This window comes from Acanthopagrus latus, chromosome 2, assembly GCF_904848185.1.
Source record: "Acanthopagrus latus isolate v.2019 chromosome 2, fAcaLat1.1, whole genome shotgun sequence".
Taxonomy (NCBI): domain Eukaryota; kingdom Metazoa; phylum Chordata; class Actinopteri; order Spariformes; family Sparidae; genus Acanthopagrus; species Acanthopagrus latus.
Genome location: NC_051040.1, coordinates 26,775,586 through 26,794,247, shown reverse-complemented (window position 1 = coordinate 26,794,247; position 18,662 = coordinate 26,775,586). Strand labels below are relative to the sequence as shown.

At 43.1% G+C, this 18,662-nt stretch overlaps 1 protein-coding gene across 3 annotated transcripts in view; it reads right to left on the bottom strand.

The window, feature by feature from the left end:
* LOC119013338 (endothelin-converting enzyme-like 1) overlaps window positions 1-18,662 on the bottom strand; it is a 47,129-nt gene that overhangs the window by 8,489 nt on the left and 19,978 nt on the right. For all 3 annotated transcript variants that reach the window (XR_005072731.1, XM_037087770.1, XM_037087780.1), the window contains exons 7-12: window positions 13,532-13,754; window positions 8,940-9,038; window positions 8,294-8,368; window positions 5,260-5,363; window positions 4,253-4,311; window positions 2,426-2,477 (exon numbers count right to left, since the gene is read on the bottom strand). Coding sequence is in view for 2 of the 3 variants with exons in the window: in XM_037087770.1 (XP_036943665.1) it covers window positions 2,426-2,477; window positions 4,253-4,311; window positions 5,260-5,363; window positions 8,294-8,368; window positions 8,940-9,038; window positions 13,532-13,754 (612 nt within the window). In the remaining variant the exon portion in view is untranslated. The remainder of the gene's footprint in view (window positions 1-2,425; window positions 2,478-4,252; window positions 4,312-5,259; window positions 5,364-8,293; window positions 8,369-8,939; window positions 9,039-13,531; window positions 13,755-18,662) is intronic.

The window sequence follows — 18,662 nt, the reverse complement described above, 5'->3', positions numbered from 1 at the left end:
AATAGCAGTGGGTCGCCCCACCTCTCCTTGACCCTGGGCCGAGCTAGAGCACTGTCTCTGCAGCACATGCAGATATATAGAGCGATGAGAGGGCAGACTCGGGGCTATTCACATGGCTACGTCTGAAAATGACTTTCTGACAGCTAGTCGATACGCTGCCTCACACTGAGCCCGACTCCCCCGCTAAACTAACTGGCTGATTGAAGCTTCATTATACTCAACGTGATAGCAGGGAGGTGTGTGTGTGTGTGTGTGTGTGTGTGTGTGTGTGTGTGTGTGTGTGTGTGTGTATGTGTGTTTGTGGGAGTCAGAGAACGAGAGTTTATGGGAGGTTAGGGCTACTGCAATAATAACTTCAAGGGGACAGGCACCAACACACACACGCACATTTTATTACATCATCAATTAATATTGATTAGCATGCAAGGCAGCAGGTGGTGAAAGTAGTGCAGATCACCTATAATGAAGACACAGAAGTGTTAGCTAATGTTGGGTACACAAAGTACTAATTGAGGAGTGTGTGTAGTTGAGTGTGTGTGTGTGTGTGTGTGTGTGTGAGTGTGTGAATTCTTACTCAGGGGAGTTTATATGAATGCAGGAGGTGCAGCCATTTGGACTGTACTGTAGGTAGCGGCTTAGAATAATGCTCAATACTGGCGGCAGTGTGTTTGCTCCTCAGTGAATAGCTTTGGTTAACAAAAGACCTGTGGAGTGGAATAGAATATTTTGTTTTACCTGCACAATTCTCAGTGCCGCAGGTTTTCTTGGTTTAGTTTCTCACTCGACATGTCATTTTCTACCTTCCAGTCGGCCAGAGAAATTGAAACATACAAGTAATCCGCCACTGTGAACGGTCAGTTTTACTTCATTTAATCCTATACATATACATACCTGTCTGACGCTTTGAGTTAGCTTTCAATCATTTTTTTCGTGAGCAAAACTCATTTGAACTGAACTGAAACGTCCATGTAATGCATGCATGTATTTAGTTTCGTGTTGATTTTTCCCTTTCATAACCCTTTCGTTTTTGTCACCCAAGTGCTGAATAGATTTTCACACTGTGCTGAATGAATGAATGCATGAATGAATGAAAGGAGAGGCAGGGTTGAAGGAAGTAAAATAAATGAATCACAGTTGTTAATCACTGATTTAAAGTCAGTTATACTCAGCAAGGAGCGGAAAAGGCTAGAAATAGATAGATTTGATTAGGAAATGCATTGAATATTGTAAAAGAAAAGTACAATTAATTGTGGCTGAATGATGTTAAGCTGCTTTAATTGAAGGGACCTGGTATTGCTCATGCTGGCTCAACCTCATGACCCAGTGGAACACTTGAATACAAAAGAGCCATCAATTATATTGTTAAACCCTATTACACTGGTTGTCTATACTATGTCCACCTCATTCCAAGCTCCCATCACACCTTCAACAAGTTGGTGCTGTGACTTCAAGCACTTCCTGTCGCCAGAACCAGTGTTTTCCATGGTAACAGGGTGCTAATCCTCTTTTTTTGTAACATTTGGTCCAGCATGTGATTAATTCATGAAGATTTAGGTTAGTGACTTGATCGAGTAACCAACAATGTTATTTTTGCTTAGCCAACGCTAACGCTTCTAAAGCCTTGAAAGGCATCTATCATTATAATTCTTCCATAGCTATTGTAATTGTTCCTGCAGTGACCTCGCCAGAAAACTAAAAAAAATAGATACAAAGTACTGATTTTGATCAGGTATCGGGATAAGTATAAATACATTTCAGTCCAGCTGTAGTACTTGGGACATTTTTGCTTAATGGTATTATCATTTAGAATTTGAAATACTACAGAAGATACTTGGTCCTTGTTTGGCACAAAGATGATAAATTGTTAAAGTTACTAAAAATTGTCAGAAAATGCTCTACTTCCTATCAGCAGCTGTATTCCAAAAATATTATTGGCCATGAAATCCCCCATATAAGAACTTCTATCTAAAATGCACGGCTGAAATAGAAGTACTTTGTGTTCTGATTTAACTGTGTGACTAATCTAAAGTTATGAATAGCTTTGTTCAACAGTGCTGTGACTCTAACCCATGAATTTCTCATCACAAAGAGCTTATTTGAGAGCCAGAAACGAGAACAAGTGAGATAAGTAGAACGGAGAGACAGACAGGGAGGCTATCTACTTTCATGCACCATCAAATTACTCAGTGGACTCACATTTAGGGAGGCAACCTCTCAATGACACCTGTTCCATTAGCAGGACCTTGTTCAGTAATTGAGCTCTTGGTGGGTAGTTAAATTGGTTTAATCAGGTATGCTGGGGCTTCAGGAAAGCAGAGGCTTACCAGACTAACATAGCCTTTAATGACCCTTGTTGTTATAGTTGCTGGTGATGCTGTTGCCTCCCTACGGAGCATGCAGCAGGGACAGAAGGAGGAACACTTACTGTGGAAACTCGGGGTTGTAGAGAGTGGGCTGAAGGATGCCGGCCGGAAAGACTGGAAGATGGATAAAGAGACACGTTGAGGGAAGTGGAAATGTCCATATACATCTCATATCAATATCAGTTAAAATGTTGGAGGCTGGGAGGAAATGGAAAACACAGATGCTGTAACGCTGCACTAGCCTAGATGTTGATGTGGAATATCTCAGCAAATACAAATCAGATTCCTTTACAGCTTTAAATGATCCTAGCGGCATATTAGAATATATCACAAGATGTCTGCATGTTGTCTGTGCCTCAAAACCTTCAACTGAGAAAGATTTCATTTGAGGCAAAACAATAATTTGTCTCCACCAAAAGATATAAAATACATGGTATATTACAAAGGTATATCATGTAATGGTTTTAAAAAAAAAACTATGAATAGACTCATAGAAAAATAATCCCTTTAAACCATCCTTAATGACCCACTGGAAGAGTCATCTGCCTGTATTTTATTATTTTCTTAGTATTTTGCAATGTTGGGGACATCTCTACATGCCAGCCTGTGGAGCAAATAACAGCAGGAAAAGGTGTGAGATATAAAAATGTAGTGACCAGATAACATGGCCTCCTCTGCTCTCAGGCTGTCAGAACAGCTGCTGGACTGTGCGTCCGTTTGATTGAGGGCGGGGCGAGCCACACACACACACACACACACACACACACACACACACACACACACACACACACACACACACACAGAGCAAAGAGGGAAGCCAGGATGTAGCCTGCACTTCAACTGAATTCATTATAAAACTGAAGTAGCAGGTTGTGCGGATGTGTAGGTGTGTTTATTTCTCTCATTCACTGCTTCGTTCTCACCAACACTCTCTCTCCCTTCATTCACAAATTGCACAAAATGCTTTTTCTACGTAATGTTGCTACATCGTGCATGTTGTTTGCGGTAGTTGGGGTTGAACACTGTCCGTGTCAGTCAAATCAGTCATTGGCTGACTGTGAGACAATCAAATGAATTTAAAACAAAAATTTTATCAATTAAAACCAACTCTGTATCAATAAAGCTGAGAGGGAAGAGAACAAAAATCACCAGTGTTCAGAAGCTACTTTTAATTAAACCTTTGTCCTTGTCTCTTCATCTTCAAACGGAACCTGATACTCAACACGGAATAAGAGAAGGCAATGAGCTGAAGAGAATGAAAATAAGAACTGCAGAGAACTGAAGTGGCTGGGTTAAGTGATAGAAATAATGTGTGTAGGTTAAAAAAAATTGACACGGGGGGCTCTGATGACTGTTTGTCTGACTCCTCCTGTCCTCTAGCATCAGCTTGCGAGCACACCATTGATTTTTCAGCGAGAGATTTAATCCAGCTGGCAGGCAGACACAGACAGCGGACCGATCCTGGGAGAAGACGAGGAGAGGAGGGAGGGAGGGAGGCAGGGAGGGAGGGTAACGGGGGTGACAAGGCTAGATTTGTTAAAACTCGGAAAGGTGTTACTGCTTGTTTTTCCTCCAGGGGGGTATTAAGTATGTGAGGTGGAGATCGAAGTAGAAAGTGAGCGATGAGAAAGAATATTATATGAGGAGGTGGACGCTTTTTTTAGAAGCTGACGCCATGTTTGACTTGAAAAATAGGCAACAACATGGTGTAACTGCATGTAGCTAATGCACGGTCCGTGTCGTGGTGCAGAATGGCAAATGGGGAGGGGACTGTGTGTGTGTCTGTGTGTGTGTGTGTGTGTGTGTGTGTGTGTGTGTGTGTGTGTGTGTGTTTATATGACAGAGAGAACACAAATATCAGTATGAACAATGAATAGTCACGCACTCACCCATTTGGTTCTTGTTAGGGAGGTAGTAGGCATTAAGGGCCTGAGGGGGGAGAAGCCACCTGAGGAGACAAACAGTATCAGACAAACAGGGTTTTAAAGATGGGACCCCCCCTCCACTCCACACACACACCCACTTAAATCACCGATCTACCTACTCGAAACACACCCGATCCTGAACAGAATCCCAAACACCTCTGCCTATCGCTCTCTCTAAACCCCGCTGGTGAGAAATATTCAGTGTGTGTGGTCCCACGGCCAAAGTTCCTCTCTGCATATGAAACTGCGGACAGTTCCTTTATGGTAATCCACTTAGAGCCCGGCCAATCGATGGACACAAAATCCTGAGATGCCCTTGTTCTAGGAGGGAGAGACTGATGGCTCTGCACAGGATGTGGAGAGATGGAGGGCAGACAACCTCAGGGAGGAGGAGAAGTGCTTCGTTCTCTACTTTTTTTTTCCTCGTGACAAAACAGTGAGTGATGAGAGGTTCACTTTTGGTGATAAAAGGGGAGTAAGTGCGTTAACTCCTCAGGGCATTGAGTGTGGGCTAATGATACAGTTGTTTTGAGCACCTCGGAATACTAATGTGACTGTAATGTGTTGTCATAGCAGAGAATCACTCAATCCAGGCGTACACGGCTGTAGTTCAGAAAAATGAAGCCCGTGTCCCACAGCACTTTGCTGCTGCCTGGCTGCTATAGATAAGTAAATCAAATGGATTTTCTCCAGCTGTGTATGTCGATTTGGTATCTGTTGGTTTAATTTAGAAGCGCGTCAACAAATATGTCAAACTGAAAAGGGATTCACGGGGACACATGTTAGGCATGTCAAACATATTAGGGAGACATGCACTCACAGTGATGTAACTGCAGGCTCTGGTGTGAGCCTCAGCTGCAGGAGCTCAGACTGGATTGCAAATATATTAACCGTCCTTAATTGCTTTGCACCGTGTGCCAGTGAACTGAGCCTGGTGAGGCTTGTGTAATGTGAGGAGATGTAACACTCACGTCGTCTTGTCCACCTCTTCGTGGATCTTCTTGACTGACAGCTTGATGTTGAACTTGATGCTGTTGAGGATGTTCTTGAAATAGGTCTTTTCGTCCACGTCAAACTGCAAAACGACAGATTTGAGGTGATTAAGAGTGTGAACAGCTTTACTGTAGGCAGTGTTTGAAAGGAATAGCTCGCCATTTTTAGGAACGGACCTTCTGCAACGGACTTTGACGGGAAGTTTCATACCACTATCCTGATTTGCACAATAGCAGTCTTGGGGGCAGGACTTGTTTTGCTTCTGGCATTTAAATGGCTACATTTGGTTCTTGTACAAACTAAACAAATGAGATGTAGCTAAAGAGATAATTACTGATCTTTAGCAGTGCTGGGAGGTGGATTTTGTGTGTTTTCTCATGTCTCTAGTCTTTGTGCTAATCTAATATAACCAGTCGATTGATACAGTTTCACATTCAACATACAGACATGAGAGTGTAATGGAACATGGAAACAACTAAAGGAACTCTTGAAGCAAGCAAATAAGTGGATTTTCCAAAAATGTCCAACTGTCCCATCAATTAAATGTTTGTAAATGTGTGTGAAGTGCGATCAGTGGAACAGAGCCACTAAGTCAGCTACTAATTAGGTGTTACTCTGTACATAGTGGTAATCGATGGTGCCTGAGACACAATTTATTTGTGATTCAGTATGGGTGCGAGCTATACTCCTGTTGTGATGGTAGTGCTGAACATTAAAATGCACTTGCAGTAGTTTACTTTGCACCGATTGAAAACTGGTTTTGTTTACTTGCCGAAAAGAATTGACTGTAATGTGCTTCTGTAACATCTCCATCCTTTAAACTGACAGTAAACACATCATGTTCCTTGTTTGCTTCTGTTCGGTCTCTAACGGCCAGATTTGCTTCCGTCGGTTTGTGACAAAAATGCACATCTGTGCGGAGCATTACTTAACATTGTGGGAGCAGATGGAGGACATTTGTCTCCGACAGAGCTTTCACAGCCACCTCCCACCTTTGAGTCTGCAAACTTTTGACTTAAGACAAAGAACCAGTAACACAGCTAAAGCAACTCTTTGCTTGTCAGTGACGGTGTGATTAAAAGCTACCAATTTCTCTCCAATTTAAATATAATTCAGCTGTAACATCACTGGAAACAGCTGGGGACGCAATTTTGTTATGAATTTCACTCATCCAAGCCAATTAAGTATTGCAGTTCTTAATCAGAAGGTACCCTGCAGACCATCTCCTTTCAGGGGCCCATGTTACTCAATTGGACCACTCAGACAGGTTGACTTTTTTCGTGGTAGTTTCAGTGTCTGTCATATTTTCTCTGGCCGAATATCGGGGGGGGCGTCTGAAGTTATGAGCGGTTCCGACACAAGTCGTCTTCGAGGGAAAACAATGAACAATGAGCTTTTACAGGTTTGAACATTAAAGGTCCAGTGTGAAGGATGTAGTGGCATCTTGTGGTGACGTTTCCACTGCTTTCACACACGCCTCCTGGTTTTATCAACATACTTAAAGGAGACCTATTAGGCACTTTTTTTTTTTCAGTCAGACTAGTCAGAGGCAATGGCAGCTTCTCTCTCCCACAGAGAACACTGCTTCTGAGGCGCCTGAAGCGCCTCGTCAGTAGTCCCGAGTTAGATTCGACAACTTCTTGACATCACGTAAGGTCACCATGTCACACATTTGTATAATTTATGCCTAACGCTTGGCAGAAGTGAGGCCAACTGAAAGCTGGAAACACCACAGAGCTGCTGCCCAAAATCATTTTGCATGTAAACAGTTTATTCATATTTCAAATGACACAATTCTATTTCTAAAGTAGCCATGGTAATGTTTGAAACAGCCGAGTCACCGTATAAACATGATGCTATCTCACTGGAAACAGATTTAATGTCGGTAAAATAAATACTTTTCCTGTCATGATAATGCAGAGTGAATGAGGAACAAAAACATCAGTCAGTATCAGTCCGTCCTCCTCCCTCCACTCGGGTGATTTACTACCCGCAGGTCTCCTACTGCTGGTAGAGGGATGACAGGCTTCTTTGTTTCAGCCAGCGGCAGTTTCCAAGAAGTCGCAACGTTTTTATGATATGTGGCAAACTATACTTCACACACTACATACAGACAGCTTATGTTGTGGCTTGGTTTGTAACAATGTACCGAAAAGGCACGGAGCAAAATATCGCTTTTTTGCATGTTCACGTTTATGTTATGTTGAACAGGTGAATAGAGAAAGTACTGGATTTTTAGTCGTGAAGGTTTTATCACACAGGATGGGGAGAGCGTCAGGGGTCTGCGTCACGGACAACCGCCCAGTAAAAGTTGAGAAGTAGCTACATGAGAGTAATGTCATGGTTTTTATGAACTTGGTTTATACATTATAATTAGCTCTGGGACCCGCTGAATAATGAGTTTTGGTAGCCATCGTACCCACTTTACTTTTTACACAGGCCCCGGTCCATTCATCCTTACAAAGGAGTGGAGGAGAAAATCAGGAGCGAGGAGTGAGAACAAGACAGATCAAATCATGGTCGAGAGTGCTGCTGTCGATTGGCACATCCTCGTGAGTCTCTTGAATTTGCATTACACATTCAGTCAATCATCCCCGCCATCACAAGCAAGGAGAGCGAATCCAGTGCTATGACTGGTCCAGCTTTTCTTCTTCAGGTTTTCTGGCAGGCTGCGGGCTTCTTGGCATATCGCTCTTGCCTCTCGTTATTACTGCCGCACAATTGATCAAATTCACAAGGCGTCACCAGCTTTTTGAGTACTTTAGAGTGACAAAATGCACTAGAATGTTTGATGTCGAAATTGCAGACCTGTTATGTAGAATGAAAGAGATTGGCATGTCTAAGGATGCATGGTGATGTCTGATAGGGAATCCTTTTTGAGACAGAGAGAGGGAGAGAGGGAGAGGGATGGGATGCCGGAGAGTAGAGTTTGTTCCCATGATGTGTGGGTGCTTGTGTGTCGGTAAGTGTGACGAGACAACGGCGAGTGTAATAGAGCGACTCATGACTCACCCCGTATTCCTCATCTATGAGCTCGGGTTTGAGCAGGAAGTCTGGGTATCCTGTCATCACCATCATGTGCTTTAGCTGGGAGGGAGGAAGAGGAGAGAGTGAAGAGGAGGAGAAACAGCTGGTCCAACATCACCCTACGTCCACTCACAGCAACAAATAATCACACACGCACACACGCACACACACACACACACACACACACACACACACACACACACACACACACACACACACACACACACACTTTTTTTTGGACACACCACCATCAAGCCAAGCACTGTCTCACACACACACATCAACTAATCAAGCTAACCCAATGTAATAGGATTACAGGCAAGCTCTTTATATTCAGCATGGCCCTCTAAAAGGATTATAACTTCAGATTGTAAAAGTATTAGAAGGGATATCTTGCAGTGCAGACCCTAAATCAGCACCACAGAGAGAAAGAGATCCGGATTAGGCGATCCTTACTTCTCAATGTCAAGCCCTTGATGTATTCTATCACACACTTCTATCTAACCAAGCAATCAATCAAACCCCCCGGAAAGAAAGGAATTGCAAAGAAATGATTAAATTCTTTTCAAATACTAAACGGATCTGGCAGGGAGTCGTGTTTGTGATGCACAAGCTGAGTTAGGTTGTGAACCTTTGCTCTGGCAGCCTCCTTGGTAGCTTCATCCATCCAGTCCAGGTCTTGCAGCCGGAGGTCCAGCGAGTGCTTTATGTCCTCTACCAGCTCCTGTACCTGGAAGGAGATCACATTCACGCAGGAAGATGTTTTAGAGGCCCTGGAAACACATTTTCTCACCATCAATTATGAACAATTTGGGGTATTTCACATGGGAGAATTCTGCTTTTTGTTTCCTCTGTGTGAACATTTGAATCTGAATCTGATGACAGTTGTCGGGTTATTTGGTCACTTTCAGTCAAATCTGATCAAAAGTCCATCCACGCAGTCCTGATGAAGCAGATCAGCTCTGCCTTTGAATCTTTAAAAGCAATTTAACATCCTGTTTCAGTTTGAACAAATCCTCTTCATTAATAATGAACCGGTGCTTACACCAACCCGTCCTCTTTGCCAGTACGGCAACCCACCACAGCTGACACTCTCACCCCCCTCACTCTGTAGGAGCTTTTCTCCAGTGTTACTCCAGCGCATCTCCAGCTATGTGCTTCAGCCATATCCTGATGTTTCTGTGCCTGGATAGCGTCTTTTATACTGGCCGAAAGTGAAAGCATGACAGCGGCACCAGTAGAAAGCTGAGTGTAAGTTCAATCAGGAAGACTTTCTTTATGCTGCTCATCATTAACTATGCCACGATGTTCTCACACAGACAAAGACAGGATGTGGAAAGTAAAACATGACACAGCAGGATACCATCTACAAAAAAAAGGAAAAGAAAAAGGGGAATGTTTTTATGTCATGGCACCCAGAGACACCTTACATTTAATACAGCATAGGTACACAGTGATTAATCATACATCAGATTGTACTGAGGCCTCAGACATAACAGCATATTTTAACACTATTTACTGTGTCAAATGTTTCCAGCATGTATTCTGACCACTGTCTGACTGACAAGCTCCCGCTGAGCTCTAAAAACTCCTGAACAATGTAACATAAAATGTAGCTAATGTAAATGTCGCCATTTTTCAATGTGGGAAAAAAGTTAGTAAAAATGTACAATAAATATTCAATGCTATAATAACTCTCACTGCACTGTTGGCCCTGAAGAATGAATTAATAGACTTTCACTGGAAGAAGGTAAATCACATGAGAGAATGGGACCAGGATCAGTACAGAGTGAGAAACAGAATAGAATAGAACAGAATAACTGCCATTGTTCAGGTATATACACAAGTCATTCTGGTGTGCTGCCTGAGCCGAGGTTGAATAAAAATGATAAGATCAATAAAAAGCAATCACACACACAATGGAGAACAAATATGCATACCTTTGTACGTATACAGTACAGTCATGAAAAACTTGAATCAAAAAAAAAAAAAAAAAATCACTTTCTGCATGCTTGTTTGTGTTGGTCAGACAAAGAGAACTAGGGATGTGCAAATGTCAAAACAAGCCGAAGTATAAAGTATCAGCACAAGAACCAGCTGATGAGCTGTACAGGAGAAGACACATCTTTCTGCTTTTGCTACAAAAAAACAATTGTACCGCGGATCATTTGAGTTGAATTACTTCCAAATAACTGGGTACAGACTGCGGCTGCAGATAGCAAACAAATCTGACAGCACTCATGAAATGAATGTTTGATATCTTCAGCTGATATGACCTTTGTCATTTTCATCAGTGAGAGGGACAGTCAGAAACAGCTCGAAATGCAGCCTGTCCTCACATCAGAACCTCATAGGTTGACTGTGAAAGCAACGTTTATTGTGTAGTGATGACCTAGTGGCTGCAGAAATTATTAAGCAGCAAAGGAGGAAGTCAGGTACAGTAGTATAAAGAGCCGCCAAGCTATTGGGCAGGCAGGCAGGCAGTGGCTTCATGTGGGTTTTTCTTTTTTCAGTTGGATACTTAAAGATTCAACTTGTATTAGCTCTGCTGGTTTGAACAGTCTTACCAACCCCAGCTTTAATCTGAAACCGTGATGTTCTCCCAAACCTAACCAAACTGTGACCAAACAATGAAGGTGAAGGTTCGACTGTTGCTGGTAGGCTGCCGCAACAGTCATGTCGTTTAGGGAACAGTGAGATCATATCTAGTTTTGGGAGTCACTGCCAATCAAATGTTTCGTAGGTTGCTCTAAGAAAGAGGGAGGAGAGATCTGTTAGTGTCTGAGTTCAGCAAAATGTGTAAATAGTGTGTCTGTCATAAATGAGAGCAGTGCTGAAGAGATTTTGGTGGACAAAACACAGTTCAGTGAAGAAATTATTCATTTTAGCTGATACCAATCCATTCGCCTTTGCTCGGAGTCAATGCACTGTGCAGTAGTGTGCCTTTCATGTAGCAAAGCACAATGCGAGGGAAGCATTTCTCAAACTTAAACCATAACGCACATCTGCAAACATCGACAGTGGACGTATTTACAGAATCGTCCAAAGCTCGTCCTTTCTGGCCACAGGGTTGAGGATCATTCACCGTCAAAGCTTTCTCAAACTGCTGTAAACAGGCCCGCTCCACCTGAAGACACTGGGACATGTTGTGTCCTTCAGCTCCACCTACACTGGTGATTCAGGATAACAAGAAAGCTCGTCTCTCCCACTCCGTCTCCTGTCTCTCAGCTTCAGCTCCTGAGACTCATTAATTCCTGTTCATGCTGAGGTAAGCAGCATCCTCGAGTCAGTCAAGGCTTCACATATCGCTATTGGCATCGTGAGCTGGTAGCTCTCATGTTGATAATGAGGTCTCCAAACTGCGTGGACATGCCAACATGGTACAGACCGACGTCTACAAGCAATGTGAAATAATCAGTGTGAACATGGAAAATGCCGAAAAATGCAGGAGGCGCTCTATCCTGCCCACATCAGATCCTCTGCAGCACATAGAGGACAAATAGTGTGCAAATACAGGGCTTGAATAATGCTGAGGTGCTTGTGGGATTATCACCCAGTTCATGTGGCAAACACTCTAAGCCTGATCCTCAGAATCCCTCTTCTCTATTCTTTTATTAATCAGAAAGGCTCCACTAGCTTGAAGCGTCATTGAAATTTACGCCAAGTATCTTATTAGAATCTTAAATGGAACATTAGGAGCTCGGGAACCTAAATTTCAATTAAGGTACTGTACATAGAAAGTAATTAACGCCCAGAACTTATCCAGTTGCGTCCGGCTTGCTTTGTGCTTTATAGTCTTGAACTTTGACAGAGATTTAAAAGTTTGCAAGAGAAGAAGAAAGGCGGCTCAATGTAAGATAAAGCGAATGGGGCTGGACCATGAGAGTATAAGAAGAAGATGAAAGAGAGATGATAAAGGGCTTAAAGAAAGAGCACGGGGTTACAGGGGTTAGAAATCCCATTGGGAACCATATCCCCATGTCCTAGAATGGACATGAGACTGAGATAAGAATACATATGGGGGAGGATTAAGGTGAAAGCGAAGGGGACCAAAGGGCAGAGGTGGGGGATTAGTAGTGACCGACCTATAGGCGAGAGCTAACGGATACAGAAAAGGCAGCGCGTGAAAGGTAGAGCCTGGAGACGGTTCAAATTGGCATGGATAGTATTTTCAAAACCCAGTGCAGGAATCCCTCAAAAGCATCTCGGCATGTCCAGAAACACAGACACACCTTTCAAAAGTCTTCTCCCACTCCTCAGTTCTCTCACTGACTGTGCCAAAATTCCTTCTTTTCTAGTAGTAACCCAAAATAAAATGATTAGCCTAATAATGAACGTAATATGTTTCCTTAAAGAAAGGAACTTTGGAATGATCATTAAATATTAAACACATCATTATTTTTTTGTTTCCCTGTAATTTTTGTAGCTGTTCGTTTCATTTCTTGCAGTAAGTGAGTAGCACCTCTATTTCCTTTGTCTACCGCATCGTGGGACAATAGTAACCAATAAGTAGTTTCATTTATACAACACCTCTAGAAACAGTTTGCAAAGTGCTTTGGCAATCAAGCAAAAGCAGGAATCTCGGGGAAGACAATATTAGAAAATAAACAGTCATCAGTCAAGCCAAACACAAAGAATTCCAGTCTAAGGATGAGTTCAAACAAGAGGGCAGAACAGAAAACGTCAAAACGCAACAAGTCAATATGAGTCACGACAAGTAAAAGGAATCAAAGTGATGAAACAGGCAAAATCACAGAAAATGGAGAGAGAAGAAAAATAGATGAATAAAAATTAGTGCATTATTTTAAAAAATGAGAAAACAGAAATAAATTAAACAATAAAAACAATGAAGGACGATTATAAGTCATCACATCAGAGGAATTAAGAACAGATACAAAGATTATGAGTGGTAAATGGAGTAAAGGACAATAAACAGATTCAAGACAATAAATAAAAATGGCAAAGGACGGTAAGAACAAGGGAAAAGACTTAATCAGCTGTTTGTTAACTGCACGAAGAGTGTTTAACTGATTATGAAACAGTCTCAGTGTCATTCTGATGCCTCTATATGATCTACATGAGCAAACGAGGCCATCAGCAGATGATTGCTGGGTGGAATTGGACTAATATCTAGAATAAATGAATATTTATCCCTCTGAAAAGCAGGACAAAATAAAGGCAATCCACCCACCCACCCACCCACCCATCCATTCCAGCCCATACCTTGGCTTTGCTCTGTGAGGAGAAGTGTTGCTGGACGAACAGGGCTCCCAGGGCCATGCCAAAGTGTTTGTTGGCCTGAGTGAGGCAGAGCCTGCCAAGCTCTAGCTGCTGCTCCGTTCCATCAATCTCACGAGAGAACTCGTGGATGGTGCTGCGGAAGGCGGTGGCCAGGTGCTCACTTAACGCCGCCACGATGCGCCACAGCATGTAGTTATGGAGAACCCTAGAATGGAGGAAACAAAAGGGATGGGTCATCCACACCAACAAACGATAACTATAACAACTAATCATAATGATCTAAGCAGCCACACTCTACATGAGATTCTACATAGACGAGAGTTTAAAGCATTCAGCAGTTACTTTCGCATGACCCAAAATGAATTTCTCTGGCGATTGTCAAAGAGGAAGAAAATCAGACATCGAGACCCCAACATTCCCAAAGACTGTTTGTCATTATGTCTCAGGTAAAATTGTAGGTTTTTGCATTCTATCAGTAGTGGTTTGATAAGTTGTGAATGTGAAACCCAGTAAATTCAAACTGGCTGTGTTTCTATCTTTCATCCAATCACTCACCCAAAGTGATCCCTATGACATCATTTACCACCGTCTTCATTAAAGTTCTGATGTAGACTCCTCCGTCCACTCGAGATTGTAAAAATAACCTATTTCTAGTTGCAGTTATCGTTCTCGGAGTTGACGACCCTTAATTCATCTTTAAACATGCTGTAATAGCTCTGCAAAACCCACATTAGACACAGATGTTTTCGGATCAAAGAAACTAATGGCTCCTCCAGTGATCATTTAGCAGTCCCCTGCAGAAAATCTTTACCCAATGATTAATTAAACCTTATTTGATGAAACTGTTTTTAAACTGTAGCTAACTGGCCAAAGCTACTGGTCATACAGAACCACGTAAGGCTGTGGCAGCAAAATACCCGAGCATTTCAAACTGAACGTGGCTGTGTTTCATTTCTTATGAATTCAAATGATCTACGTTGTATCACTCTGCAAATGCAAGACAGTGGTGCACTCCCTCTCCTTTGTCCTTTGTGCAAAGCGATGACGACTGCGTCTGACTGTAATGTTGTCCCATCTGGCTCAAAGTTCTGTTTCTCCATCTGCCCTCTGAGCCACTTACAAGTCAGAAAAGTTAGCGCGAAAACAGGAGGGAGACAGAGATTGAGAGCGAGTGGCGAGGAGTCAAGAGGGCCCAACAGTTAAAGAACAGCTCCCTCCAATCCAGAGTGAGTCACAGCGGAGAGGCAGCAAGAGGGGTGAGGAAAATGGCTAGCGGGGGGGAGAGAAAATGGATCATTCATTTATGTATTCAAGCTGTGTCTTCTCCCCCAGACGATGGAGTGCTGGTGTGTCCTCGTGCCCCCACTGGGCGCACACATCTAATCTGCCCTGCAGGGACAAATGCCCTGCTCTCCTACTGCGAGGCTCCATGTGAACCTAAAGGCATGTTGTTGTTGTTGTTGTTTTCCCCTGCTCTTTTTTTTTTTTTTCCTTTTCTTTTTTTTAATTTTTCCCTATGCATGACAGATATTAAATCAAAAGCGCCTTGGTAACAGCACCCCGAGGTCCTGCCAACAAAGCACTTGTGAAGTGAATTTAATTGACGGGAAAGGGGCGACGAAGGCAGGAGCCGGGGGAAGTGGGGGGGGGGGGGTAAATAAATGAATGAGAGACTCAGGTGGTGTCCTTGATCATCCATACCATCAGCTAATCAGCTCTGCTTCATTAGCCGGTTTCTTTCCCACCCGATTGTTTGAATCTTCACACTTGCGCGGCCTCAAACATGCAAATGTGCGCGACAGTTTGTGCACAGAAGTTCAGCTACAAGTATGAAAGTCATCTATATGATAATGGTAAAACTGCTTCATCTCTCCACTGTGTGGGAGAGAGAGAGCCATTTTACTGAAGGCATCTTTGAGTAGAAAGTAATGACAGTAATCTCTCAGAGTAAAGCTGGAATCACACTTGATGCAAGGGGTTAACGGGAGAGCCCGATTTACAGTTTTCAGATTTCTGCCGTTGACGGCACCATGGCAGTGTGAGACAGATGTGTACTTTCTTAATTAAATTTCACACAGCAACGGTGTTTGCAGTTAAATGCACCTAAATGCACCATGAAGTCATTACAGAGCCAGAGCTGAGCCCCAGACAAATTTAACCCCCACACTGTAATCAGCGTTCATACATTCACTGTGGCAGAGAGCCGAATTTTTTGCCGTGGACATGGCTTCATCGATGTGTGTTCTGAAGAGATGTTTACTGAACCTTCAACTTCTATAATGTCGTCTTTGTTGTCACCAGTCTCCTCTGTCACATTAGACTTATAGAAGAAAACACATAAATCACTTCTCCTGCAGTCCCCGCACGGTAACCCCCCAATGTGTCATGTCTATGTGCACGTCTCTGTGGTGTAGCCTGCTTTAGAGAAAACACACTCGGCCACTGTAGCTACACATTGGATGTACAGCCTGAAGTCCAGATAAAAAAAAAAAGAGCACCCCACAATGAGTGACAATGATAACATGTAAGCCGAGACTAAAGTTTAATAATGTTCTAGACTACATTTCAGCATTTGTAAGTGTGAAACAACTTGACACTTAAGGAGAGGACCACTGTTAGAGAGAGAATATCAACATATAAGAGCAAAACCAGAGTATTTCTAACAACACGTCCTTTTCTGCTGTACTAATGGCAACAAAAAGAGATACTTCTGAGCCGGCTGCCAAGCGAGAGACCACTGTTCGAGCGGTCATTGTAAAATTTGTAAGCATGAAACCAGTAGATGTTCTTCCAGCCATGTTAGCGGCAAAATAATTGAATATTTTCCATACCAGACATCCAGACGATTTCCAGCTGATGGCGACAGAACCAGGTAAGCCAACACATCCTCTTCTGACTCAAAATGAATGAGTTTGAGTTGATTAGTTTTTGTCTAAATCATCAGACATTTGTAAGATAAATAAATGTCTAGTATTGACATAGTTTGAACAACAACCCTTATTGGCAGAAATATACATTTAGTCTGGGGATTCGGTTGTTCGTCAACCATGGAATACATGTCGATATACTGCAGTGAACATGAGGTGGTGAGAGTCTTTCTCTAAAGGGAGGCGTATTGGATACAATCTGTACTCCATTTGAGATGAATGAGGATATCTCACCTGCTCGTTTCTGGTGATGTGAATGTAAACTGTGTTGTGTTGCTACGGTCTCTCATGTCAGATATATGATCAGACTATGTGCTTGACAGGGTTCGGGCTCCCCTGTTGGGATGTATTTGTTGTTGTAGTAATGTTACATGTTACAGAAGCATAGCTTGGCTGTTTTGACGTGGGACCCAAACTCTGCATCACACGGTGACTAACATGGACTCTAAAAACATGGAACAAATGATTGGGTTGTCTGTTTCTTTGAATTAAATCCCCCTACAGCCCCCCCCCCCTCCCCACACTCTCCCCTACATGATGCCAGTGTGTGCTTAGTGCCACGATGGAATCACAGCGGTGCTAAATGAAATCAGAGGGACCGACGGTGAGAGTGCTGTACAGATCAAGCAGTGGGTCTTAATCACCGAAGGACTGAGTGAAGGATCATTAGCTGAATGGATTTTAATGACGCTAGTTACGGAGATGAAAAGACAGCGTCCCCGTGCACTTCATCAACACATTACCACAGGTAATGACCCTGCAGGTAATGAAGGAGGGAGGGACTCCTCTTACTACAAACTTGCAATAACCTGGAAACTGGAGTTTAACAATTTTGTCTGTCAAATGATAAATCGAAGGTGGAATAATGGGACAATGACACAGTCAAACTACACGTACAAGCTCTCAAACTGCAAACTACAAACCGAATGTCACATTTTTTGGGGAAGACTTTTATCCAAAGCACCTTACTGTAGCATGACTGCATATATTTCCAGCTCAGAAGACCCCGCTGGGAATCAAACCCTGCGCTGCTGCAAGCTACAGCGCCATGAAATCCGCCATTTGGCGACCGGCTTCATGTGAAAATGCTTTACAACTACCTGAGTGCACATATTGAAAAGCAGCGGCTCCGGCAGGAAAGAGAATCCCCAACTGCGAATGTTTCGCTTCTGTGGATTACTCGCGAACACACATTTTACGCTGAAACACACCTGAATAAACAGGCATGAAATGACGGACTCTCCTGCTAGCCTTCAAACTGCGCGGCCCAAACACTCAGTAAAAATCGCACACGACTGAGGGATAGAGGGAAAAATAAAGAGAGTGGCGGCAGAGGGGGGAGTGTTTGAGAGAGACGCTGGTTTTGTCATTATGCTTTCCCCTTCATTGAGGCCTGCTCATCTGGCTAATGGGATTGGCTGCAGTCATTGCAGTGTGTGGGGACTGCACGCACGCACACACACACACACACACACACACACACACACACACACACACACACACACACACACACACACACACACACAAACTAGAGTAAGGAGGGAGAAAGAATAAAAGGAAGATGGATGGAGGATAAGCAGATGAAGAGTCACTGTTCTTGTCAGTCGACTTGTCTGAAGGGAAAGCCATCACTGTGCGAACACTGGATGGGTGGAGAGACGGAACAATGGAAAGAAGGACTTGGTCAATAGATGCCTATAACGATGGAGAGTGTTTATTCTCACAGATGAAGGGACTGAGAAGTGGATGGAGGGATTTAGATTGATAGCAGGAGTTGTCAATAGCTAACCTGAAATCACTGAGAATGAAGAAGAGAGGGGGAAGAAAAGAAATGATCCTTACAAGGAAAATGACGGGTAGCAACAGGAAAGGAGGAGGACGGATGAAGACCTGGGATCTTAACAGGAAGGGAGGTTAAAAAAAACTGGTGGAGGACCGTTGCAACAAAGGGAACACGGGGTGGGAGAAAGTACGAAAGGGAAGGTGTGAGGAAGACGAGAGACGACAGGAGACAAAAAATGAAGGAAGTCAAGAGAAGGAAAGCAGGACAGTAGAAGGAGGGATGGTGCATTCATTTTTAATCATGCGCACTGTCATCCTGAAACACAGACGGATGAAGCGAAGCAGCTCTGCTGTTCTCTTGTCTGTCACCTTTTCACCTCTCAGAGCAAAACTTCTCACCGCTG